We start from the raw sequence: 27432 nt of genomic DNA on the forward strand, positions 1-27432 counted from the left end.
GATAGCAGACAAAAGCCTTAACATGTCAATAGCTACACTGGATATAAATGGCTTAAACATAGCAATTAAAAGATAGAGATTGACAGGATGTATTAAAAAGCATAACAAACTCTATGTTATCTACCAGAAACTCACTTCAAATGATACAGGCAAGTTTAAAGTAAAAGGATGGAAAAAGGTGTAGCATGCAAACACTAACCAAAGGCAAGCATGAGTGGCTATCCTACTATTAGATAAACATAAAAATATTTTGGGACTTTCCGGGTGGTCCAGACTCCATGTTTCTACTGCAGGGTGCACAAGTTTCATCCCTGGTTGAGAAACTAAGAAACAGAAAGTGCAGCCAAAAACCAAAAATAAATAAGTAAAAATATTTCAAAGAAAGTAAAAATAACCAAGGACAGAGAGGGATATAATGATAAATGGATCAATCAATTAAAAAGATCCAGTAATCCTAAATGTGTATGAAGCAAACAACAGAGATGCAAAAACTGATAGAACTCAAATAAGAAATACACAAATACGCAAATATAGTTGAAAATTTAAACATTCCTCTGAGTGTGCATGCATGCTAAGTCGCTTCAGTCATGTCCAGCTCTTTGTGACCCCATGGACGCCCTGGATCCCATGGATCGCATATAGCCCACCAGGTTCCTCTGTCCATGGGATTCTCTAGACAAAGATACTGGAACGGTTGCCATTTCCTCCTCCAGGGATCTTCTTGACCCAGGGATCAAATCTGCATCTCTTAAGTCTCCTGCATTGGCAGGTGGGTTCTTTACCACTGGTGCCATCTGGGAAGCCCAGCAATTGGTAGAACTAGCCAGAAAAATCAGCAAAGACATATAAAAACTGAGCAACACTATCAACCAGCAGAATCAAATCAACATTTACCGAACACTCACTTAACAACAACAGAATACACAGTCTATTCAAGTGCCCATGAAATAGATACCAAGACAAAACATATTCTGGGCCACAGAACAAACCTCAACAAATGCAAAATAACTGAAATCACACAGAATATGTTATCAAACTACAATGGGATCAAACTAGAATAATGGAAAGAAAATGAAAATATCCAAACACTTGGAAACTAAGCGACACAATTCTAAATAATCCATAGGCCAAAGAGGAAACTGCAAGGACAAAATTTTTAAATACACTGAATTAAATGAAAGTACAACATCTCAAAGTATGGAATGGAACTAAAGAAGTGCTAAGAGGGAAATCTGTAATAATAAATGTACACATTACAAAAGAGAAAATTCTCAAATCAAATAATTTAAGCTCTCACCTCAAGAACCCAGGAAAAGAAGAGTCAAATAAACCAAGAGCAAACATGAGGAAAGAAACAATGGAGGTAGTGCAGAAATCAATAAAATAGAAAATAGGAAAGAAACAATAAAACAAGGAACAGGCTCTGTGAGAAGATCAATGAAATTAATAAGACTGATCAAGAAAAGAGAAGTACAAATGATCAATATGAGAACTGAAATAAGAAATATCACTACATATCCTATAGACATCAAAAGGATAGTAAGGGAATACCACAACCATCCCACACACAAATTTGATAACTTAAGTGAAATGGACAATTTCCTCATAAAATGCAAACCATTCATTGTAAACAATTATGTGAACAGCTCTATAACTATTAAGAAAATTGTTAGACTTATTAGGGTTTTCCTGGTAGTCCAGTGGTTAAGAATCCACTTTGCAATGCAGGGGACACTGGTTCAATCCCTGGTCCAGGAAGATCCCACATGCTGTAGAGCAACTAAGCCTGTGTGCCAGGATTACTGGGCTCATGTGCTACAGCTACTGAAGTCTGTACATCTAGAGCCTGTGCTCTGCAACAACAGAAGCCATCAAAATGAGAAGCCCACACATCACAGTGAAGAGCAGCCCCCAGTCATCGTAACTAAAGAAAGCCCATGTGCAGCAACAAAGACCTACCACAGCCAAAAAATAAAAATAATCTTTTTTTTTAAGACTTACTAATAGTGGAAGTAATCAAAACTGTATGGTACTGGCAGAGGAACAGACACATAGATCAACAGAACGGAATAGAGGATCCAGAAACAGATCCACATAAACATGCCCAACAGATTTTTTCAGTGCAAAAGCAACTCAGTAGAGGGGAAAAAAAGGAAAAACTGATAAATTAAACTTCAGAAAAATTTAAAATATTTGAACTACAAAAGACTCTTAAGAGGATGAAAAGATAAGCTAAGACTGGGAGAAGACATTTGCTACATATTTGACAAAGGACTAATATCTGGAATATATAAAGAACTCTCAAACTCAACAGTAAAAGACAAACAATCCCATTAGAAAATAGGCAAAAGACATGAACAGACATTTCACCCAAGATGATATACAGGTGACAAACATGAAATGATTTTCAATATCATTAGCCCCCAGGAAAATGAAAATTAAAACCACAGTGAGATTATCACTACACATCTATCAGAATGGCTAAAAAAAAAATACAGACAACACCAAATGCTGACAAGGATGCAGAGAAACTAGATCATTCACACGATGCTGAATGTAAAATGATACACTACTCTGGAAAACAGTTTGTTTCTTAATAAGCATGCAACTACCATGACCCAGTAATTGTACTCCTGGGCACTGAGCTCAGAGAAATGAAGAATTTTTTCACACAAAATCCCAACCATGAAAGTTTATAGCAACTTTATTTATAATAGCCAAAAACTAGAAACAATTCAGATGTCCTTTAAATGAGTGAAAGAGCAAACAAACTGTGGTACAGCCATACCATGGAATACAGTTCAGCAATAAAAAGGAACAAACCATTGATACATGCATGGATAAACCTTCAGAGAATTACGCTGAATAAAAAATGCCAACCACAAAAGGTTATATATACTATATGGTTCCATTCATATAACACATTCAAAATGAGAAAATTATATTAATGGAGAACACAGTAGTGGTTGCCAGAGATTAAAGAGGGGTTGGGGTTGGGGCAGGAGGGAACTATAAAAGGCAACATGAGCTGTCTTTATGGTAAGGACTGTTATATACTTGACAGCATCAGTATGCATTGTGATGTTGTATTATAGCTTTCCAAGGTGGTTACACTGGGGGGAAACAGATAAATGTTATATAAGCATGCTTTATGACTCCAGGTGAGTCTAACTGTCTCAAAATAAAAAGTCTAAAAAGAAAAACAACTTCACATATTCATTTTATCTGCAACTTACATTGTAAACAATGAGTATATACCCCACATACATACACAAACAAAAAAAGAATAAGATAAAGCAAATGTTGTGAAATGCTAACAACTGGTGATTCCAGGTGCACCAGTTTCTCAACTTTTCTATAAGTCTAAAGGTTTCCAAAATAAAACACAGAAGGAAAAGTACAATCTCTAGTTTCTTCTGATTTCCTATTTTATGTTTTTGGTCATGCAATGCAGCTTGCAGGATGCTAGTGCCCAGATCAGGAACTGCGTCCATGCCCCCTGCTGTGGAAGCATGGAGTTCTAACCACTGAACTGCCAGGGAATTCCCAGATTTCCTATTGTAAATGCTCCATATCAAGATGATCTCTATCTGACTGAACCCTGTGATTCTGTAAGTATCCAGAGCCTGGAGGAAAAGGCAACAAACCATTTAGTAGTGGCCTGTGAGGTCTGATCTAAAGGAGATTTAAAAATATCCTGAAATTGGAGATACAGCACATCACATGGTAAAAGCTAATCACTTAATTTTTCCTATGGGGAAATCATAGGAATATGCTAATCATATCTGGAAAGCATTCAGTTTCAAGCGTGTCAATATGAAGGACATTGTTTTTTTAATTTTTCTTTTTTAAAGTATTTATCTGTTTACTTCTCAAGTGAAAAGAAGACCTGGGTGACATTGCTCCACCATGAGGCTACTCTTAAAACTATCAATACTTTCATCTGTTCTGAGAAAGTTAACAGAGGTATGCCTATCCTTGGCAAGAGCACTGGTTCTAAGATCACCTAGATTCAAGTCACTGACTGACTGTAAGAACTGTCTAGGCTGCAGTGAAAAATGGTGATAATGATAGGATTAGTGTGGGGCTTTCTTTGAGGATCAAATGGCATAAGGAATGTAAAGGGGTTACCACAAAGGAAGAGCTCAACACATTTTTGCATTATTATTAGCATTTAAAATTATTTCATTAAGGTAAAACAGCTAAAAGTATATTTTTTAAGGATAATCATTCATGAGACTATTTTAAAGTCAATATTTACCTCACATTGTTTTAGAATATGAAATAGTGCATATAAGTTATTAAGTTATATACTTACAGCATTATAAAAGTTATGCAAATATAAATTTTGCTTAGAGATAGCATGATATAGTGGAATGAATATGACATTTAAAATCTGAAGACCCAGTTCAGTTCTGACTCTACCACTTGCTGGCTATGTGATCTCAGGATAATATTGAAACTGCTTCAGATTTCTCTTTTTCAAAAAAGTAAGGATAATATACCCTCTGTGATAGACTGTAGAGATTAAAGGACGAAATTTGCACAAGAATATTTCATAAAATTAAAATACTTGTGACATCAATGAAGACAAGCTTTCATATCTCCTGTATGAATGAAATGTCATTCATTATAACTCAATCTGTCAAATTTGACAGAAAAACAATTTCTAAAGCTAATATAAATGATTAAGAAAAATTAGGGGAATTTAAAAAAATGGGGCCACTGAAACTAAAATTTCTAATGTCTTTACATAAAAGACAAATGCATATCTTTAATATATTTCCCTAAAGATTTCTGCTGAGTTTTAGGTACCCTTTTATTTGTAGTACTGAATCTAACATTTTTCTATGCAAGACAGAGAAATGTGACACCTATAAGTGTTAAGTCAAAAGGCCTTGCTTGCTCTAACATGTTTCAGCAAAAAGACTTGAATCTGGGTAATCAGCATGGTTAAATCTCCCTTCTCTAACTCATCTGTGCCTCTTCTGGTCTTGGAAATGAGAGTATGTATCTCCCTATCATTCAGGTACAAACCCTCCTCTCTCCTGAAGTCTCAGATCTACTTGGCCTTCAAATCTCAGCAAGTCTTCCTTCTCAGCGTCCTTTCTTTTCCTATCCCTACTGCCATTCCCTGGAGAAGGGGTAGGCTGCCCACTCCAGTATTCTGGCCTGGAGAATTCCATGGACTATACAGTCCATGTGGTTGCAAAGAGTCAGAAACAAGTGAGTGACTTTCACTTTCACTTTTCTCTGCTATTACCATAACTTAGGCTTTCATTACCTTCTGCCTCAAAACTAATATCCTTACTTGTAGTCTCTCTGCTCTGACAATCTACCCTATTCATCATGGCTAAATTAAATATCCTAAAATCCTGCTTTTGCTGTTCCCTCTTCACAGACCTTCTCAAAAATACAAAATTCTCAACCTGGAGTAAAAGCAGAGCCTGCAAGTAGAATAATAAGTCACCGGAATATCTAGAAGTAGCCTTTACTGCCATAGGCTGATGACCTGCTGCCAATGAAGCCCCAGCACAGGAAGAGGGTTAACACTGAATTCACTGGGATCTATGTTCATTCAAAAGGGTCACAAAGCTTACAGAGGCTCAACTGAAAAGTGAGGCAAAGAACTCAGACATTATTTTATTTTAAGTGCCCAAGAAGTTAATTAGAAATGACACCTGAAATGAGCAATGACAGGAAGGTATTTCTTAAAAATGAGAGAGAACCTACCTGGTAAAGGCAGGCTGCTGTTCCAAGAAAAAATGCAACAATGTAATTAAAGTCCTCACCATCACTCTGCAAAAATAAAATAAAAAGTTAGTCTTTCTGTGGAAGCCCATTTCCAAAAACAATCCATTGGGATAGGATATGACCTTTATGCACAAATGGTCAAAATTTTCAAAAGTGGCATATAAAAAAAAAGAGTCCTAAAAGAGAAACATAAAACCTGGGAGTGTGAGGTAGGGGAAGACTACCAGTGTTCCTCTAGGTCTGGGCTCCCCCATCAATTATATCTTACCCAAGAGAAGATGAAAGCCAATGGAAACAAGTTTCTGTGTAGCATTAAACATGCCTCACGTGTCTCTACTTTCCACTAAAGAAACCATATGAAAATATACAATACCCCAGCAGCCTATAAAGCCAGGCCTGCTTATTGGGATTACTATTTGACTCAAATAAATACTGATAGTTTACATCTAGAACTAGCACATCTCGGAACTGTCCAATGAAGTCATTTGACATGATTAACATTTTTTTAAAAAGACAACTAAAATTGAAAAGCTATTGTCCACTAGAGTGTGCTAAATCCCAATGAGGAAATTCAGTCACATGTATTATGCTAAAACCACTCAGAGGAAAAACAGAGATAGATTATGCATAAGAGTATTTCTTTTAAAAGAAAACTGATGGAGACATGTAAAAACCCATTTTTTTCTACTCCTTTTTGGCTCCTTTTAAATATCTGTATTTCTCAAGTCTTTTGATGGAGTAGAACATAAAGCCCAAGCAGCAGCATCACATTTCTTTTCTTTTAGGTAGAAACATTAAATTTGGCCTTTATTTTAGAAAAAAAAAATCTCTATATACAATAAAAATTTTCAGAAGACATGGGAGTGTCTTTCATGACCATGAGTTCTTGAAATAACATAAAGCAGACATTCCTTTTCCATTTGCTATTGGACAACAGAAGTGCCTATAAGGCAGAAAGAAAATGGCTTACCCTAGTGAGAGGATCTTAAAATAGAAACCATTAATCTGTCTGGGATGGTTAGACCAGCTCTATACCAGAGACAAGGAAGGTCAAGAAAAAGCCCTTCTACTTTAATAATTCTAAGACTTTTAAATAAGTTCTGCTTGATTGTTTTTTCTTCTATCCTTTCAATGATCTTTTTTGATTATAAAAGTTCATATTCATTGTAGAGAATCTGATACAAAATGTTACAAAGGAGAAACTCACATAGTACATAATATCACAATTTTAGGAGAATTACTGCTAACCATTTATGTACTTCCTTCTAATCCTTTCTGTACAAAAGGATATGTACATTGAAAAAATGGAATCATACTTTTATGTATTTTAGTACTTCACACTAGATCATATAAAACATGTTCTCAAGATACTAAATATTTCTCAACCACTTAATTTGTAATCATTACATAACCTTTAACTGTGGGGCTATATAATAATTTCATTATTGTCTTAAAATCGAATATTATATTTTCCCTAAATCTACAGTATCACTTTATAACTCTCCTAATTGCCTTTGGAACACTTAACAGCATGTTTCTGAAGTAGATCAGAACTGGGTTCAAATCTTTACTTATTAGCCAGCTGTGTGACCATGGACTATTATTAATATTTAACTCCAATTCCCTTTTTTGAAAATAAAAGTTGTAGAGAGTCAGTGAAATATCAATAATATTGGGAAACACAAAGAACAGTAACTGACACAGTAAGTATTCAAAAACATTCACTAATCTTTCCTTCCCAGAGGTTACTGTGTGCACCATTTATCAGATAATTAGGATTACCTTTCAATATTGTTTAAATCTCTAATGTACCAGCCTTGTCTTCTCAGTGAGATCCTAACCTTCCTTCAAGGAAGAAAATAAATGTTACTACTTGCAAGAAACTGTGCACAAAGTGGGAATTCAACAAATGAATGCCAAATTGAGTTGTGCTTTGGAAAATTTTCCACTTAGTAAAGAGAATATTTATAAACATATTCTTCCATTCAAGAAATAGTCATTCACTAAACACTGATGGCCCAAGTACTATGTTTGCAACCAAGGATAGAAAACAAGTCAACATAAAATAAGGAAGCTCAACTCTAATCAGGAAGGCAGATATAGAAAGTAACAATTTACATCCAAAGTGGTAACTGATGGGATAGGTGTATGTACAGGGTACTAAGGGAGCATACTGGAGACACATTTAATTCTGGAGAAAAACAGGATCAGGGAAGGTTTGTCACAGAAAGTAAAGCTTAATTTGCATCTTGAAGGATAAACCAGTAGACAAGGTAGGACAAGAATTCCAGGCAAACGGAGTAGCTTGCACAGTTTTACGAGGACAGGATGACTCCAAGGTCTCCTATTTAGGCAATATTTGAATGATACATATACTAAGTTGGCCTCTCCTGGTTGTTCAGATGCTGCAATGTGGGAGACCTGGGTTCGATTCCTGGGTTGGGAAGATCCCCTGGAGGAGGGCATAGCAACCCACTCCAGTATGCTTGCCCAGAGAATCCCCATGGACAGAGGAGCCTGGCAGGCTACAGTCAGTCCATGGGTTACAAACAGTCGGACACGACTGAGAGACTAAGCATACACAAACACTAAGCTGGGAATATAGGAGGAAAAATGGGCTTGAGAGAAGGAAAAATGAGCTCATTCTGGACTCAGGTATTTTGGAGTTGCTCGTGAGATATCCAAAAAATAAGTTTAGTAGCCATTTAAGTCAGCTTCAGGGAAGAGCTTAACCTAGAGATCTAGTTTAGTAGTCAAATATTTAAATAGTAGTTAAATGAAAAAAGGAGTATGACAACGAAATACAAAATATATTTCTTGACTGGCTGATAGACTAGAGAGAGGAAAAAATATAAAGGATATTTGGGATCAAATATGAATTGTGAAATCTGAAAATAGATTTTATAATTAGCTAATACTACATTGGTCTTCAGTTTCTTTGGTTTAATAAAGGTATTGTGATTATGCAGGAGAATGTTCTAGTCCTAAAGACAGACATATTGAATAATTTTGGAATAAATCTGTCATAATACTGAAAATTTTTACTTTCCAATGATTCAGAAAAAAAAAGTAAATAAAGAGAGAATGGAAGAAAGAATGGTAGGTATGTAACAGTTCAGTTCAGTCACTCAGTTGTGTCCGAATCTTTGTAACCCCATGGACTGCAGCATGCCAGTCTTCCCTGTCCATCAACAACTTCTGGAGCTCACTCAAACTCATGTCCATCAAGTCGGTGATGCCATCCAACCACTTCATCCTCTGTTGTCCCCTTCTCCTCCCACTTTCAATCTTTCCCAGCATCAAGGACTTTTCCAATGAGTCAGTACTTCACATCACATGGCCAAGGTACTGGAGATTCAGCTTTAGCATCGGTCCTTTTGATGAATATTCAGGACTGATTTCCTTTATGATGGACTGGTTGGATCTCCTTGCTGTCCAAGGGAGTCCCAAGAGTCTTCAACACCACAGTTTAAAAGCATCAATTCTTCAGCACTCCGCTTTCTATATAGTCCAACTCTCACATCCATACATGACTACTGGAAAAACCATAGCTTTGACTAGACAGATCTTTGCTGGCAAAGTAATGTCTCTGCTTTTTAATATGCTGTCTCGGTTGGTCATAGCTTTTCTTCCAAGGAGTAAGCGTCTTTTAATTTCATAGCTTTACTTCCAAGGAGCAAGTGTCTTTTAATTTCATGGCTGCAGTCACTATCTGCAGTGAGCCCCCCTAAATTTTTTGGAACCCCCCAAAATAAAGTCTCTCATTGTTTCCATTGTTTTCCCACCTATTTGCCATGAAGTGATGGGACCAGATGCCATGATCTTAGTTTTCTGAATGTTGAGCTTTAAGCCAACTTTTTCACTCTCCTCTTTCACTTTCATCAAGAGGCTCTTTAGTTCTTCTTTGCTTTCTGCCGTAAGGGTGGTGTCATCTGCATATCTGAGGTTATTGATATTTTTTGCGGCAATCTTGATTCCAGCTTATGCTTCATCCAGCCCGGCATTTCTCATGATGTACTCTACATATAAGTTAAATAAGCAGGGTGACAATATACAGCCTTGACATAATCCTTTTCTGATTTGCAACCAGTCTGTTGTTCCATGTTCAGTTCTAACTGTTGCTTCTTGACCTGCATACAGATTTTTCAGGAGGCAGGTCAGGTGGTCTGGTATTCCCATCTCTTTCAGAATTTTCCAGTTTGTTGTCATCCACACAGTCAAAGGCTTTGGCATAGTCAATAAAGCAGAGGTAGATGTTTTTCTGGAACTCTCTTGCTTTTTCCATGATCCAGTGGATGTTGACAATTTGATCTCTGGTTCCTCTGCCTTTTCTAAATCCAGCTTGAACATCTGGAAGTTCATGGTTCAAGTACTACTGGAGCCTGGCTTGGAGGATTTTGAGCATTACTTGGCTAGCGTGTGAGATGAGTGCAATTGTGCAGTAGCTTGAACATTCTTTGGCATTGCCTTTCTTTGGGATTGGAATGAAAACTGACCTTTCCCAGTCCTGTGGCCACTGCTGAGTTTTCCAAATTTGCTGGCATACTGAGTGTAGCACTTTCACAGCATCTTCTTTTAGGATTTGAAATAGCTCAGCTGGAATTCCAACACCTCCACTAGCTTTGTTCATAGTGATGCTTCCTAAGGCCCACTTGACTTTGCATTCTAGGAAATCTGGTTATAGGTGAGTGATTACACCATCGTGGTTATCTGGGTCATGAAGATCTTTTTTGTATAATTCTGTGTATTCTTGCCACCTCTTCTTAATATCTTCTGCCTGTGTTAGGTCCGTAACATTTCTTTCCTTTATTGTGCTCTGGTATCTCTAATTTCCTTGACGAGATCTCTAGTCTTTCCCATTCTATTGTTTTCCTCTATTTCTTTGCATTGATCACTTATCTCTCCTTGCTATTTGTTGGAAGTCTGCATTCGAATGGGTATATCTTTCCTTTTCTCCTTTGCCTTTAGCTTCTCTTTTCTCAGCTGTTTGTAAGGTCTTCTCGGGCAACCATTTTGCCTTTTTGCATTTCTTTTTCTTGGAGATGGTCTTGATCACTGCTTCCTGTACAATGTCATGAACCTCCGTCCAGAGTTCTTCAGGAACTGTCTATCAGATCTAAACCCTTGAATCTATTTGTCACTTCCACTGTATAATCGTAACGCATTTGATTTACGTCATACCTGAATGGCCTAGTGGTTTTCCCTACTTTCTTCAATTTAAGTCTGAATTTGGCAATAAGGAGTTCATGATCTGAGCCACAGTCAGCTCCCGGTCTTGTTTTTGCTGACTGTATAGAGCTTCTCCACCTTTGGCTGCAAAAGATGGTAGTCTTCTCTTCTGTTGTTGGAAGAGGGTGTCTGCTATGACAAGTGCATTCTCTTGTCAAAACTCTATTAGTCTTTGCCCTGCTTCATTCTGTATTTCAAGGACAAATTTGCCTGTTACTCCAGGTGTTTCTTGACTTCCTACTTTTGCATTCTAGTCCCCTATAATGAAAAGGACATCTTTTCTGGGTGTTAGTTCCAGAAGGTCTTGTAGGTCTTCATAGAACCATTCAACTTCAGCTTCTTCAGCATTACTGGTTGGGCATAGACTTGGATTACTGTGACATTGAATGGTTTGGTAGCTGTTAATTGTATTGCTTTTTAAAACCTTTCTGTAAGTTTGAATTCTGTCAAAATAAAATGCTATGTGGTGGGGGAAACAGGGATACAAATGAAAAAAAAAAGCTTTTTGGTCACTAACAAGAATCTCTATATACTGTTATGAAATGATTTACATAGTTAGATGGAAAAAGATTCAAATCAATATGAATAATATACTTCCATTTACAAAGGAATAATTTTAAAAGAATATATAAGTAAATATATAAATACATATTTATTAACATATGTGGGCTCCCCTGGTGGCTCACTGGTAAAGAAACCACCTGCAATGCAGGAGACCTGGGTTCAATTCCTGGGTTGGGAAGATCCCCTGGAGAAGGGAACAGCTACCCACTCCAGTATTCTGGTCTAGAGAATTCCATGGACTGTATAGTCCATGGGGTCACAAAGAGTCGGACACGACTGGGCGACTTTCACTTCATTTCACTAACATATGCACATAGTCTTTCTAGAAGGATATACCGGTGGTTGACTCTAGAGAGGAGAAATAGGAAGAGAATTGCCTATTATGAAAATTACAGGCTTTGAAATTTACCATGTACATATTTTACTTGTGTATGCATGACTGTTGATATCTGTAGATATACATGCATTACCTTTTTAAAAAGTCATTATGAAAATATCCAAGAAGATGTAGACTTTAAAGAATATAAAGCCAAGCACATGACACAAACCCTACAATTTAAAGGACAGGTGGAGGACGAAATTTACCAGATAAACTGAACAACAAGAAGAGAAAGGAGAAAAAATACAATAGGAAAAATTGTTTCATGGCAATGAAGGGATGAGATTATGTCAAGAATAAAGTAATCTATTTTATTTGGTTCTAAGTTTTCTAAAATAAACATTATTTTTTAATTCAAACAATGAATTATTTTCAAAAGCAAGCACTGAACAACATGTGTGATGAGACAGAGAGGACACATAAAACAAGGCTTCTAGAGTGGCTGCAATATCTGGTGACCCAAAGGACACTGGTGAACTTAATGGTCACTGAAAGAATTAGAAGGGCAGAAAGGGATCATGGTAAACCAAGAGAACAGAGGTAAGGGAATAGGGGCACAAGTGTAGTCTATGCTTTCAAAATATTAGAAGGGAACATACATCAAGAAGTTTTTTAGGGGTGTTTGTTTTAAAGATCAGCAGGCTATAGCATACTTATGAGCTGAGAGAACAGAGCCAGTAGAGAGGAAGCATATGAAAAATAGATGAATAGCTACAGGATGGGGAAACATGGGGCAGAGGTTTAGAGAGAGACAAAAGTGGGAGTCAGTGGGGGCAGGATGAGTAGATGGGATTAAGGGTGAGGTGGGGGAGAAAGAGCTGAAGTAAAGAGTTCAAAATTTTAAAAATCACATTCACCTTCAGAGGCTGCTAGGGTACCAATATACTGCTTGAAAAATAATTAATAAAGGGAAAGAATTTTTTAAAATGAGGATGTCAAGGTAAGCAGAAGCTTGCTATGATAGCCACAAAATGTATTAGAATGATACAATTAAAATGTCTGTAATAATTGAGAAACATTTACTTTTTAAACTTCAGTGAAAAAAAGGACACAAAGTTACATAATGGTATGATATGTGTGTGTATATATATGGTAGATATTAATAAAACAAGAGAAAATTGGGGGATTTTTCTTTTCTTCTTTATATTTTTCCAACTCTTTATGCACAGAACACACGAAAAACGCATTTATTTTTTTGAAGAAAGCAATCATTGCATCTTAACATAGATATAATGCTGCTGCTGCTGCTGCCAAGTCGCTTCAGTCATGTCCGACTCTGTGCGACCCCATAGATAGCAGCCCACCAGGCTCCTCCATCCATGGGATTTTCCAGGCAAGAGTACTGGAGTGGGGTGCCATTGCCTTCTCCAAGATATAATGCTACTAAAGAAATAAAAACTTCCATTGAGCTTTAATAGGTACACAATTTTGTTTAAAAGGTAGTAACAAATTTATGGGAAATAAAGAACTCCAGGAATAAAAGCAAGTTGACTTTTAGTTATAGTATCCATTACAAACGTCAGACATGACTGAGCAACTGAACTGAACTGAACAAACAATTTTAGAATCAGAGCCGTAGTAATGAAGTGATCCTTGAGCCTCTGTAGTCTAAAACTTTCCTCTTGCAAAACAGAAAAATGATATCCAAGAAGGTAAAATAACCCATCCAAGGTCACAAAGTTTGCTATTAGCAAATGTGACCCAGGTATTCTGACTTCCGGGTCAGCATTTCTACTTCTGTATCAGAATACTCGTTTTTTTTCCTAGTGCACCACATGTGAATTACTTCTGGTTGGCATCAGTCTAATTAAGATCATCATTCCAAGGCTGATCCTTAAAAGAACACAGGAAAAATAAGCCCAATGTGATAAAAGCTTATGCATTTGTGAGGTGTCAATTCACAATAACATCTCTAAACTCAGAACAAAGTATGGAAATAAGCGAAAATAATCTAATTTACACGTTACTGTGAATACCAAATCAAATTTACCAACTTGAAAAAAAGCTGTACTCATCCTAAACCTCCCCAGTCTGAACTTAGATACCAAAGAAAAACTTCAGTACTGGGCATTGTAATAAATCACTTGTTATCACCCCAAGAATCAGTTATTAATCCAGAAGAAACAAACTTGTGCTGAACCTTCAAACGACATTAACTACATAGGAATGTTAATTCCTGTGGGTTCTCAAATTTAAATTGCCTCAGGCACCAAGTTACATACTAGAAGATAAATGTGGCAATCAGTTTTAATACTTAAGGACAGTATTTAGAATTCACAGCCTTAAAAAATCAAATTTGAAATTAATATCAATATATTGCTCACACTCAGGACACATACTATACATTTTCAGCTAGATCTAAAAATATGGCCCCCAAATAAACCCTCTGCTCTTAAATCAAGTATTAAAGAAATGCTGAGGCCACTTAATCTAGGTACTGTTTTTCCACTTCCTCTGTTACTACCATGATCTGCTGCTGCTAAGTCGCTTCAGTCGTATCCGACTTTGTGCGACCCCATAGACGGCAGCCCACCAGGCTCCCCCATCCCTGGGATTCTCCAGGCAAGAACACTGGAGTGGGTTGCCATTTCTTTCTTCAATGCATGAAAGTGAAAAGTGAAAGTGAAGTTGCTCAGTCGTGTCCGAATCTTAGCAACCCCATGGACTGCAGCCTACCAGGCTCCTCCATCCATGGGATTTCCCAGGCAAGAGTACTGGAGTGGGTTGCCATTTCCTTCTCCAACTAGCATGTGAGATGAGTGCAACTGTGCTATATAGTTTGAGCATTCTTTGGCATTGCCTTTCTTAGGGATTGGAATGAAAACTGACTATTTCCAGTCCTGTGATAACTATATGTTTTTTGTTTTTTTTTTAGCATCCTTGCATTTTAACTGGGGGCATTGCTGCTGAGCTTCATGTCCAGCTCCTCTTGCAGATAGGTGTGGCCATATGACTAAGTCTGTATCAGTGGGGTGTGATTAGATACAGGTAAGTTCAGAACAGATAAAGGTTTAAGACCCATGTTCGAGATTTTACACTAAAGTCTACACAGTGGGCCACCTCAAAAAGATCTACTTTACTGATCAAAAATTATCTACAAAAACTGTAGAGATTATTCCAAACACAAAACACAGTGATGAACAGAGAAAAGGCTAAGAAGTATGTCTTAAATTCAGTGGCTTTAATGAGAATAAAAAGAACATTTTAACCAACACAAGTCACAAACAATGATAAAAGAGATGCTGAGGGAAGAGTAAAAGAGAGAAAACTCAGGTCCCTAATTTTGTATATATTTTCTTTCGGGTTAATTCAAGCTATAAAGGACGTACTGTTGAAATTAATCTAGTTTGCATGCCTAAACTCATCCTGCTAAGAGCTCTAAGTTTATCACAGTGCTCTCTGCAATCACATTTTTCTCCATTTGTTAGCCTATTATCCATTCCATCTTTCAGGAATCCAACACTACATGGAATCCAACACTACATAGCACTCCTTCATTATTTTCATAACAAGACAAGGAAACATATCTCCAAGCTCTAGTCACTTACCAGAACATTCTCTCTATACAGATGTAAAAACCCCAATAACTGGAACAATGGGAATCTCTACTTTTGGTCCAGTGAACTTCCAAAAGCAGTAATTCTCATTTAGGTGAGAGGATCAAAATTTGCTGGAAAATGCCTTAAAACTACCAATGAGTGACAAAGTACCTGTAGATTACATTCCCCCAACTTTGTACTCTTTTGTTTCCTCACTCCTCTCTTAAAGCATCACTGTTTTAGGAACCTCAACTGTTGATGAGTGTATTTGGGTTATGGCAGAACAAAGACTTAAAACAATGCTAAGAGAGTAACATAACCAGGTGTCCTTAGCCTCCAGATAGCTAAAATCCCCACATGGAACAATTTACAGTTCCCTGGGTCAAGTGAGAAAGCAATGTTATTGGGGTGAATTTAGTCTAGGACAACAGTGAAAAAGAATTCCATATCAACCATCAGAAAGACACATCTTCAAAGATATAAGCATCCCAAACTATAAAAGACCACTATAATTTTTCCCCATTCATCATTCACCCCATGCTGCTTTCATACCCCACCACCACAGTTTTAAGAAACTGTTTAAAACAAAAAAACCCTGAAGCTACTAGGGAAATTGTAGACTCTAAGAGACAATAAGAAGCTTCAAAAAATGTAGGGAAAATGCTCAGCTTCCTCTTACCCTCCATGAAAATATGTACCTTTACTCTGCCTGAAATTTCTGTTTCTTGAAAATCTACCTATTAATTTGGATTAAGAAAAGTGTTTTCCAGATTACATAATAGGTGCTAATAAATATTAATTTTTAGCATTTAAAATCTGAATGTCATATATTTATATGGTTCAAAAAGTAAAAATTAAGAAGATATATATTGTGAAGATTCCCAATCCTACTCTGCTTCCTATCTATCCAGTTCCTACTACATTTATTAGTTTCTTATCTTTCCAGACTTTCCTTGTGCTTTCCCAGGACATCTTGATGAGGGGAGCTGGGGGCCAAGCTGAGAGAGACTGGTGGGTACAATGTCAGAGAACCTGTTCTGTCTCTCAGTGGCTTTCTCAAAATGGCCATAGTTCTCAGATAGCAAAAATTTGTACATCCAACTATGAAATACATATCAGACTCCTGAACCCAGGCTCCATTCTGGCTAGGGCTCTGGTGTCCCTACCTGGCCCATGTGAAGGGGAACACTCTGCCACTGTTAGAAAAGAAAGCCCCTTCATGTCAATCTATGCCAAAACCAATACAGAATTGTAAAGTAAAAATTAAAAATAAATAAATAAATTTAAAAAAAAAAAAGAGCTGGCCAAGTGTGTAGAGCCACACCTAATGAAATATCAAAGTCTGGAGAATGTGCCTCCAGTCTTTGCTAGAATCTGGTGGTGGTGAGGAGGTGCGTGTACATAGAACAGACTGCTATCTTTAGAGCAGCTTCAGGTTTACAGAAAATTTAAGCAGATGGTACAGCGAGTTCCCATGTATCCACCCTTTCCCCTACTCAGTTTCCTCTATCATTAGCATCATGCACTAACATTGCAACTGATGAACCAACAGTGACATACTATTACTAACTGAAGTCCATGGTTTACATCAGGGCCCACTCTTTGTGTTGTGCATTCTACTGGTTTTGACAAATGTATAATGACATAGGGCTTCGCTGGCAGCTCAGACAGTAAAGAATCTGCTTGCAATGCAGGAGACCCAGGTTCGATCCCGGGGTTGGGAAGATTCCCTGGAGAAGAGCATGGCTACCCACCCTAGTATTCTTGCCTGGACAATTCCATGGACATAGCAGCCTGGTGGGCTACAGTCCTTGGAGTCGCAAAAGAGTCAGACACGACTGAGCACTAACACTCTATGTGTATTATAATGACACAACCACTATTATAGTAAGAGTTTTCTCACTGCCCTAAAAACCTCATGCTCCCTTCCTCCATCCCTCCAAATCTTTTCATTTATTCTCTTTATAGAGTTTTGCCTTTTCAAAATGTCATATAGTTGAAATCACTTAGTATATAGTTTTTTTTTCAAACTGGCTTCTTTCATTAAGCAATATGAACTTAAGGTTTAGCCATGTTATTCCATTGTATAGTTTGCTGAAATCTGTTTATCCATTCACCATTCACTTTTTTTTTTTTAACATGATAGATTTATTTGGATGTATTTTGCCTTTTTTTTTTTTTTTGGTTGTGCTGCACACCATGTGGAAACCTTAATTCCCTTACTGGGGATTGAACCCATGTCCCCTGCATTGGAAGCATGGAGTCTTAACCACTGGACTATGAGGAAAGTCTCCAGTCTCCTTCATTTTATAAGAAATGAAACTGAGGAACCAGAAAGTAAGGTGAGCAATTCAAGGTCACAGAGCTAATCAGTAGCTCAGCTGGAGTCAACCCTCCCTCTCACTCATCCACAAACAAAACTCAGCTCTCACACTTCTATATGACTGTTCTTTCCACTATATCAAGTTTGTTTTTTTTTTTAAAAGGCAAGAGAAGATCTTATTTATTAGCTTTTTCCAGTCAGCAGCCTCCAAATTGCCTTTGTTTCTTTTTGGCAGGTTGTTTAAGTGGCTTGAAATTGATGCCCTACTAGAATAAAGCTAAACAGCTAAGCAACCAGGGCAGGAATGCCAAGAGACAGCAGCCAGCTGCCCTGTGCCTGAAAGGGAACAGAGCTTTACCTGCAGGCCCAGGATGTTCAGGAGAGGAACCAGGAAGTCATAAGAAGACCCCCAATCCCACTGGAGGGACAGCTTGGCTGCCTGAAAGCTGTGATGTCCTCTGCTCTTGGCTTCATATGGCTGAGGACTTTCAGAGGGTACTCAAGATGCCACTTTCTTGTGTATTCCCCAAACTAACAGCAACTTTAAAACAGAATATAAAGTCCCTTGACTGGGTTCTTACAAATGATATTTTTAGCATAATACTGGCCAAAAAAAAAAAAAGAGAGAGAACTAATTTACAATGTGTAAGTGTCAAAAACTTCTGAGAATGTGAGTAAAAACAGGGAAAGGAAAAGGGGAGATGTGTGTAACTTCAAGAAAGGAAGTTTCAAAAGTTTACAAAAAGAGTAAGAGAAAAAGTATGTTCTGATAGCTATAGTCTCTGGAAGAAACTCCTCTGGAAAACAAAATAGTTGGCAATATCTGAAAAAATTAGTGATTTCAGAGGTAGCTATCAATAAAAAAGAAAAAAAGAGCAGATAACTAGGGAGGAAACCCAAAAGCAGGACGAAAGCCTGCCTATGAGTGCTCTCCTCTTTCTTCCACTTATCTCTGTCTACTCAGGTCCTTCCAGGTCCTGCTCACAGGCCCCCTCAGAGCTTCCTTCTCGTACCCTGACTCCTCTTTCAAACTCTCTGTACTTGTCATTTATTTGTGGACTTCTCTGCCTCCCAATTCAATTCCAGGGCCTGAGACTGCAAGGCCCTTGTCACACATATCTTGGTTTCCCCAGAACACCTCTAAACAGTGCCTCCTACAGAGCAGATAATAAATAAATATGTGTTAGTTAAGTCGAAGAAGCCAACTAGAAAGTAGTGTTCTTAAGAGGAGAGGAAACTAGAGTAGTATAAAGGATACAAAATCTGAGCACAGTAAGTTGTACTAATAACCAAATCAATCTAAATCAATTGTGTAACAAGTGGAATCAAAAGGCACAGTCACCTGAAATTGCAGAAATAGCACAGTACCTGCAGGAGACTTTCTATGGCATGAAAGCCTCGAATTAAATTCAGAGCAGCACATAAAAGACTAAGGATAAATGCCACAATCCCTGAAAGAGTTGCTGGTTCCAGTCTCTGGTGAGCTGAAAAATAAAAGAAATGATCAGAAATGAACATCAATATCTCACATCAATACCTATACTTATATAAAATGAAATTCACTGCCCAATTTATATGGATCAAATATTGGTGAATCTTCATAAAATTATTTAATAATATACCTTACAAATTAAATACTTTTTTAAATGCAAAATATCTGACATGACAGCTTCATTCCCTTGAACTCAAGTTAACTTTTTTTTCTACATTTTTAACAAAGACACCTAATTTGCATTTGGGGTACATAGTGCTAAGGAGTTCTCACATTTGCCAATAAACCATATAGGAAAAAAATCTTATTGCCTAAATATGTCTACCATTTACAAGTAGCTGCAAATATGTATATTTTTTTAGCTGCAAATATTTGCGAAGGTGACTTTGCTCAGAAATTCACTGCATAATTCCTATTTTTTCTGAAAATGCTTAGGAGACATTTTAAAGGATAAACATAGCTTGCTTTTAAGCAAAGCTCTTCCTTATTTGGGTCCCAGGGCTATAAATACCACAGGATATATGTGAAAGCTCATCTATAACCACTGATCTGAACTCTATAATAGAATGGACTCTTACAGTTATGAGGCTCCTGGTCTCTGAAGACCACTTGAAGATAAAACAACAGTTGATGAAGTGACCAGTTTATTTTATAAACACATGCCTTATCCATAGGGGCTTTACAGTGTAACACATTTAGATATACAATAGCTTCCCTTCATCATTCTGCAGTTAACAAAATTAACTATAGAGTCTAAATGAAAACACAAAATTAAATACATAATCATCTAGACCTCAAAAGGGAGAGAGAGGGAAAAAGAGGACAACAGAACTATATTTAGATCATTTTATTTTAAATCACTGAAGTGTAAAAGCCCTAACAATGAAGCTAATGAAGTAGAACATTAATATAAAGGCTTAAATCTTTGCAACTTATATTCAACAATTACAGCAGAAAAGCATCCCTAAATAATTCATAAAAACACAAAAACCCACATGTCACGAAAAAAGTTATTCCTCAAATTCAGTAGGAATCCAAATATAGGATATATGTTCTTAAATTTCTTCTGCGCCAAAGCTAATTGCTTGTTCTCCCAGTTAATTTCTTTGAAGTCGCTCAGTCGTGTCCGACTCTTTGCGACCCCGTGGACTATATAGCCCGCCAGGCTCCTCTATCCATGGGATTCTCCAGGCAAGAATACTGGAGTGGGTTGCCATTTCCTTCTCCAGGGGATCTTCCCAACCCAGGGATCAAACCCGGGTCTCCTGCATTGCAGGCAGATGCTTTATCCTCTGAGCCACCAGGGAAGGCTTGAGATTAATATGAAAGCAAAAATTAAATTTCTTTGTAAAGTATTGGTACCGGATTTTCTATCACTAGGGAAAAAATCGCACAACTTAAGAATTTATCCAATGGTCTAACAATTAGTCATATTCTGCATCCCTCCCTCCATCGTTCTCCACTCCCTCTGGGTAGTAAGGGGAAACTGACCTCCAAGTGAAAAAGAGATCCTTAGCAAAGACCTCAAGCACAAAGCTACCTGATAACTAAACAGATTACAGAAATAACACTTCTAATGCCCATGGGATTTTCCAGGCAAGAGTACTGGAGTGGGTTGCCATTGCCTTCTCTGCAAGTATACAAGTTTATCTTACCAAAAAACCAAATAGTAATCTATACTGTAATTAAGAACCATAGCCTTTTGTGGTCAAGTAAGGAATGGCCATTCTTTAATGAAAAAATATTACCATTTTAATGTGTTGATAATACCTATTTAAGAAATAAATAATAATATTTACCAAGTTTCTAACTCTTGCCTCTTAGGCCCTTGGAGCACTCTCTTTATAATGATAGTATAAGACTTAAAAATTATTTCAAATAACTAGAAACATTTTTAAAGGCATTAAAGCAAATGACAAGCCTCCTTTCACAAGGACAAGGCACAGATTATGTTGAAGGACAGGCTGGAAAGGCACCAAATCACCACAAGAAAGAAAATTCTCAAGTAGAGATTCCCCCACTCCCACCCCAACCCCTTCCTAAGACCTGTGGGAACGCTAAGAAAAACTCCACCTGCACAGAATGTGAGGCTGACACTTTGTAAGGACACTTTCTCATTTTAATGAACTGAACAAGATATTTAATAACATTTCAATGAATTATATTACATATTTTTTATTTTATAAAACAGATTTTAGATGAATTATTATCCACAAATGCTTACTTCACATTTTAATTTGGCACCATGATAGGTACTATTAGGTATAAAGCAGGTTTAGAACAGTAAGAAATGAAGAAATGAGAGGTAATATAGAAAATAATAGTTTTGTTTAATTCAAAATAACACTATCGGGTCACTTTATTTGTTTAGCTATTATTGTCTTCTGCTATGATGCTTTTTTTTAAATTAGTCTCCTTGAGCCCAATAACTGCATTTTCACATCAAAATTAAAATTTTAATGTGCCAATGATTAATGGAAAGTTTAAAAAAATTCCTAAAGAAATAAGAGCAAATCCCTTGCAACAAAAGGGCTACTGGTTATAGTGAACTAATATATTTATTCAGCATACATTTTTGGGCATGATTCTGTGTAAGATGCTATGCTTTACAGGATTAAAAAAAATGAATTACCCAATCTGCCCACAAGGCACTTCTAGTCTTTTACAGCAAAATGGACAGATAAGCTCATGGAAGTAATAAGCATTCTAAATTAAGAGGTAGGGAATTCTGAAGAGGAAAGATAACTAGGTGACACGGGAGTGGTAAGAAAACCAAGGTAGGTCTTTAAAGGTGGTTAAAACTTAGACACGTACAAATGGAAGAACTGTACTCCACACACAGAAAAGAACATGAGGAGCCTGGAGATGAAAATGGGAGAAGCAAATAATAACAGCATCAACAAAAACCACTGCCACTACTTCTAATCCTTCTAATAGTGGCTGCTCTCAATCTACCAGGCACCGAGTGCTTCATATATACAATCTCATTCTATCCTTCCAAGAATTCAGTGCAGTACACACTACAGTTGTCGAAGTGTTTTCTAACAGGAAACTATGGTTTAGGGAGATTGAGAAATTTGCCCAAACTGAGTAAAGGAACTGGCATTTAAATTTAGGTGGGTCTTCCCAGGTGGCACAGTGGTAAAGAATCAGCCTGCCAGTGCAGGAGATCCAAGAGAACTGGGTTTGACTCTTGGGTTGGGAAGAGTCCCCGGAGTGGGAAATGGCAACTCACTCTAATATTCTTGCCTGGAAAATTCCATGGAAAGAGAAGCCTGGCAGGCTACAGTCCATGGGATTGCAAAGAGTCAGACATGACTGAGTGACTGGGCACACACACAGCCTGACTCTAGAATTCATGCTCTTAACCACTTTGCTATTGGGCATTGCTACTGGTTTTGTTTTGCTCAAAAAGATGTTTATAAAAGTAGGAAGAAATTAGATCAGAAAGGGAGGCTAAAACAAATTAACAGTCTGAAATATGAGGCTAAAAATTATGAACAAACTCAACAACAGGGAAACACGGAAGAGCAAAGTGTGGACCATTTCCATCTCCCTAGAAAGTCTTTTCTCAATCAGAAGTTACCTTGTCAGCTTATCCATTGGAAAGAAAGACTATAAAACCCAAAAGAACCACAAAAACTGACAAATGAAACAAGGAGGTATAATAAGGCAACAAAGAACAGAAAATAGATCAAAAGTAATCAATACAAAGAGAGGCAGAAAAAGAGACATGTGATCAAACCCCAAAAGAACAAAAACAAATAGCCAAGATGATAGGTTTAAACCCAAACATACCAATAAGCACACTAAACATCAATGATCTGAATACATAGGTAAACAGGCAGATATTGTCAAATTGGATTTTTTCCCCAAAAGACTCAACTACATGATACCTTAAAAAAAAAAAAAAAACTCTTTAAATATAAAAATACAATAGTCTCCCAAGGCAATATAAATAAAAGCAAAAATAAACAAATGGAACCTAACCAAAGTTACAAGCTTTTGTACAGCAAAGGAAACAATAAATAAAACAGACAGCCTACAGAGGGAGAAAATATCTGCAAATGTTTTAACCAACAAAAGCTTAAACTCCAAAATACACAGATAGTTCACACAACTTAATAACAAGAACAAGGAAAAAACCCAATCAAAAAATGAGAAGACTTTCTCCAAAGAAGACATACAGATGGTCAACAGGCATGCGAAAAATGCTCAACATCACTAATTATTAGAGAAAAGCAAGTTAAAACTATAATGAGGTACCACCTCACACTGGTCAGAACAGCCATCATTAAAAAGTCTATAAATATCAAATGCTGCAAAGGGTATGAAGAAAAGGGGACCCTTCTACATCTTGGTGGGAATTAAGTTGGTACAGTCACTATGGAGAACAGTATAGAAGTTCCTCAGAAAACTAAAAATAGAGTTGGCATACGATCCAGCAATCCCACTTTGGGGCATATATCCGGACAAAACTATAATTCAAAAATGTTCATTGCAGCACTATTTACTAGACATGGAAGCAACGTAAATGTCCATTGACAGATGAATGTATAAAGATGTGGTACATATATACAATGGCATACAACAGCATGGACTTTGAGATTATCATACTAAGTAAGTCAGAAAGAGAAAGACAAATACCATGTGATATCATTTATATGTGGAGTCTAAAAGATGACATAAACATGTCTATAAAACAGAAACAAACCCACAGACACAGAGAACAGACTTGTAGTGGCCAAGGTGCAAGCAGGGAGGGTAGGGATGGACTGGGATCTTGGGATTAGCAGATGCAAACTACTGTATATAAAATGGAAAACAAGATCCTACTGTATAGCACATGGAACTACAGTCAACATCCTGTGATTAAACCATAATGGAAAAGAACATGAAAGAGAATGTATAATATAGATAGATATGTATAACTCAATCACTTTGCTATAAAATAGAAATTAACACAACACTGCAAATCAACTATATTTCATTAAAAAATATATAAGTAAATGTATATATTTTAAAATATATAAATGTAGTTATTTAACTAATTTATTTAAATATTAAATAAGTATTTTTGAAAATACATTTACCTATTTAAAAATATGTTAAAAACAAATGTTAAAAGAAAAAAGATGGCAAAATATATCCTAATTTAAAAAAAGATTATCATTGCTCTATTAATAAAATAGACTGCAGAGCTAAGAATATTACTGGATATAAAGAAAGTAATTTCAAAGGAAAAGGAGTACATAACACCAAGAGAACAATCCTAAATATTTAACAAGATTTAAAATACACAAAATATAAACAATGAGGAACAAAACATAAATTTGCAAATACAGTAAGAGATTTCAACACCCCTTTCTCAATAATTAACAGAAATAGAAAATCAGAAAGGTATAAAAGACTTGAACACCATCAACTAGCTTGATCTAAATGATATTGATCACCGATATTGATATATGATCATCTAGCCAGTAACAGTAGAATACATATTCTTTTCAAATAAACAGAGAAAAATTACTAAGATATACTATACTCAGAGAAAACAAAACAAGCTCAATAAATGTAAAAGGATTAAAATTATACAAAATTTGCTACCTGGCTACAGTGAAATTAAATTTGAAATCGATAACAGGCATCTGAAAAATCTCTATATATTTGAAACATGTAACATATTTCTAACAAATCCATGGATCATGAAAGAAATCAAAAGGGAAATTTAAAAACCATTCTGAACAGACTGAAAGCAAAAATGCAATATATTATAATTTAAATTCGTGAAATGTAGCTAAAGCAATATTTAGCGGGAAATACACAGTACTAAATGTCTGTATTAAAAAAGAAAGTTCTGAAGTAAACTATCTCAACTTCTACCTTCAGTTCAGTTCAGTTCAGTTCAGTCGCTCAGTCGTGTCCAACTCTTTGCGACCCCATGAGTCACAGCACGCCAGGCCTCCCTGTCCATCACCAACTCCTGGAGTTCACTCAAACTCATGTCCATCGAGTTGGTGATGCCATCCAGCCATCTCATCCTCTGTCGTCCCCTTCTCCTCCTGCCCCCAATCCCTCCCAGCATCAGAGTCTTTTTCAATGAGTCAGCTCTTTGCATGAGGTGGCCACAGTATTGGGAGTTTCAGCTTCAACAGAGAGTGAAAAAGTTGGCTTAAAGCTCAACATTAAGAAAACGAAGATCATGGCATCTGGTCCCATCACTTCATGGCAAATAGATGGGGAAACAGTGGAAACAGTGTCAGACTTTATTTTTGGGGGCTCCAAAATCACTGCAGATGGTGACTGCAGCCATGAAATTAAAAGACGCTTACTCCTTGGAAGGAAAGTTATGACCAATCTAGATAGCATATTGAAAAGCAGAGACATTATTTTGCCAACTTCTACCTTAATAACCTACAAAAAGAAAACTCAACTAAACTCTAAGGAAGCAAAAGATAGGAAGTAATAAACATCAAAACATAAATCATGAAACAGAAAACAAAACAATAAAAAGTCAAAGTAAGCAAAAGCTAGTTTTTTAAGAAAATCAATAAAAATTATAAACTCCATAGGGGAGAATGGATACATGTTTATGTATGGTTGAATCCCTTTGCTGTTCACCATGAAACAATCACAACATTGTTATCAGCTATACCCCAATACAAAATATATTTTTTTAAAAAAACAAAGAAAAATGATAAACTCTAAGAAGATTGATGTCAAACTTTATGCCCCAAAATTCAATAACTTAGGTGAAATGGACAGAATTCTTAAAAGAAACAAACTAATAAAACTCACTCAAGAAGATAACTCGAATAACTACATTCACTAAAGAAACTTATCTGTAAATAAAAACCTTATCACAAATAAAACTAGAAGCTCCAAAGGCTTCACCTATTAAATGCTTAAAGAAATAAAACTTCTACAGAAACATTTCTCAAATTTTGAAGAAAGAATACCTTTCCATTTATTCTGAGGCCAGTTTTTTCATGTTAGCAAAACCAGAAACCCCCTCCCCCCAAAAAAAAATCACAAAAGAGGAAAACTAAAAACCAATTCCCTGATGAATACAGGTACAATATCTTAAGAAAATTTTAGCAAATTGGATCTGACTATATAAACAGGATAATACAGGATAAACCTCAGTGGGGTTCATCACAGAACCACCAAATTGATTTAACATTTGAAAAGCTACAATCATCTCAATAAATGCAGACAAAGCATTTGACAGAATACAACTTCAGTTCCTGATAAAAACCACTCATCAAACTGGGAATATAAGGGAATTTTCTCAACCTGGTAAAAAGGCATCAAATATAAACCTTAAGTTAATATCGTATTATAAGTATTTAACTGTTTAGACTGAGCTTTTCCTGGTAAGATCAAAATCAGGAACAAAGCAAGAATATCCATTCCTGCTACTTTATTCTTTCAAGATATCTTTGTTAACCACAGAATTCTACAATTGCAGTTAACCTCTCTTTTAGAAGATATTATTAAGCTGCCTTCTGGCCTCCACGGTTTCTGTGAGAAGGAGAGAGAGAGAGAGAGACAGTGTGTGTGTGTGTGTGTGTCTAATGGTTTGCATTCACATAGTCTGGTCTCCTCAAGAAGTCTGGTTATTTTTGATTGCTTGCCAATCTATTTTCAAAATCGTATTGTAGACATTTAAAGCTTGTGAGACTATTTCTTCTAGGAAATTTGTTTCTGCCAGGATCTTTGGAGCAAAGCATGGTGTAATCAGCTCAATTCAGTTTCAGAGACCAATATAGTTCAAAACTAAGCTGCAGTCCTGATAAAGCCTATCTACTTCACACATAAAGCCTATCTACTTCGTACTCCTTCCTGTCTATCCTTTTCTGAGAGTGCAGAAATGCAAAATCCTAACCCAAAGCTGAAGAGCTGCTCATGAGGTTCAACACCTTGGTGGGTTCTGCTCTCTAAACCCTGTCTCCCAGGTCTTGAGAGGTTATCAGTAGTTCCCTCCAGAATTGGAAAAAGCCTCCTCACCAAAAAAGTAGTTCCAAACATTGGGCTCATTTTTCTGAGCCACCATTTTCCCCTGTAACCTAGTACTTTTTAGTAATCTTGTTAGGTCTCCAAAGACTTCAGGAACATTATATTTTAAATTAAATTCTACATTAGACCTATTATT

General features: G+C 36.6%; 1 protein-coding gene across 3 annotated transcripts in view; it reads right to left on the reverse strand.

Annotated features, from left to right (window-relative positions):
- The window catches only part of SEC22A (SEC22 homolog A, vesicle trafficking protein), a 74819-nt gene that overhangs the window by 8102 nt on the left and 39285 nt on the right, over positions 1-27432 (reverse strand). For 2 of the 3 annotated variants that reach the window (XM_040250407.1, XM_040250408.1), the window contains exons 5-6: positions 19157-19272; positions 5734-5799 (exon numbers count right to left, since the gene is read on the reverse strand). In XM_040250407.1, the coding sequence (XP_040106341.1) occupies positions 5734-5799; positions 19157-19272 (182 nt within the window). The remainder of the gene's footprint in view (positions 1-5733; positions 5800-19156; positions 19273-27432) is intronic. The other variant, XM_040250409.1, reaches the window with a different exon arrangement.

Source organism: Oryx dammah, unplaced genomic scaffold (assembly GCF_014754425.2).
Source record: "Oryx dammah isolate SB20612 unplaced genomic scaffold, SCBI_Odam_1.1 HiC_scaffold_2, whole genome shotgun sequence".
Lineage (NCBI taxonomy): Eukaryota > Metazoa > Chordata > Mammalia > Artiodactyla > Bovidae > Oryx > Oryx dammah.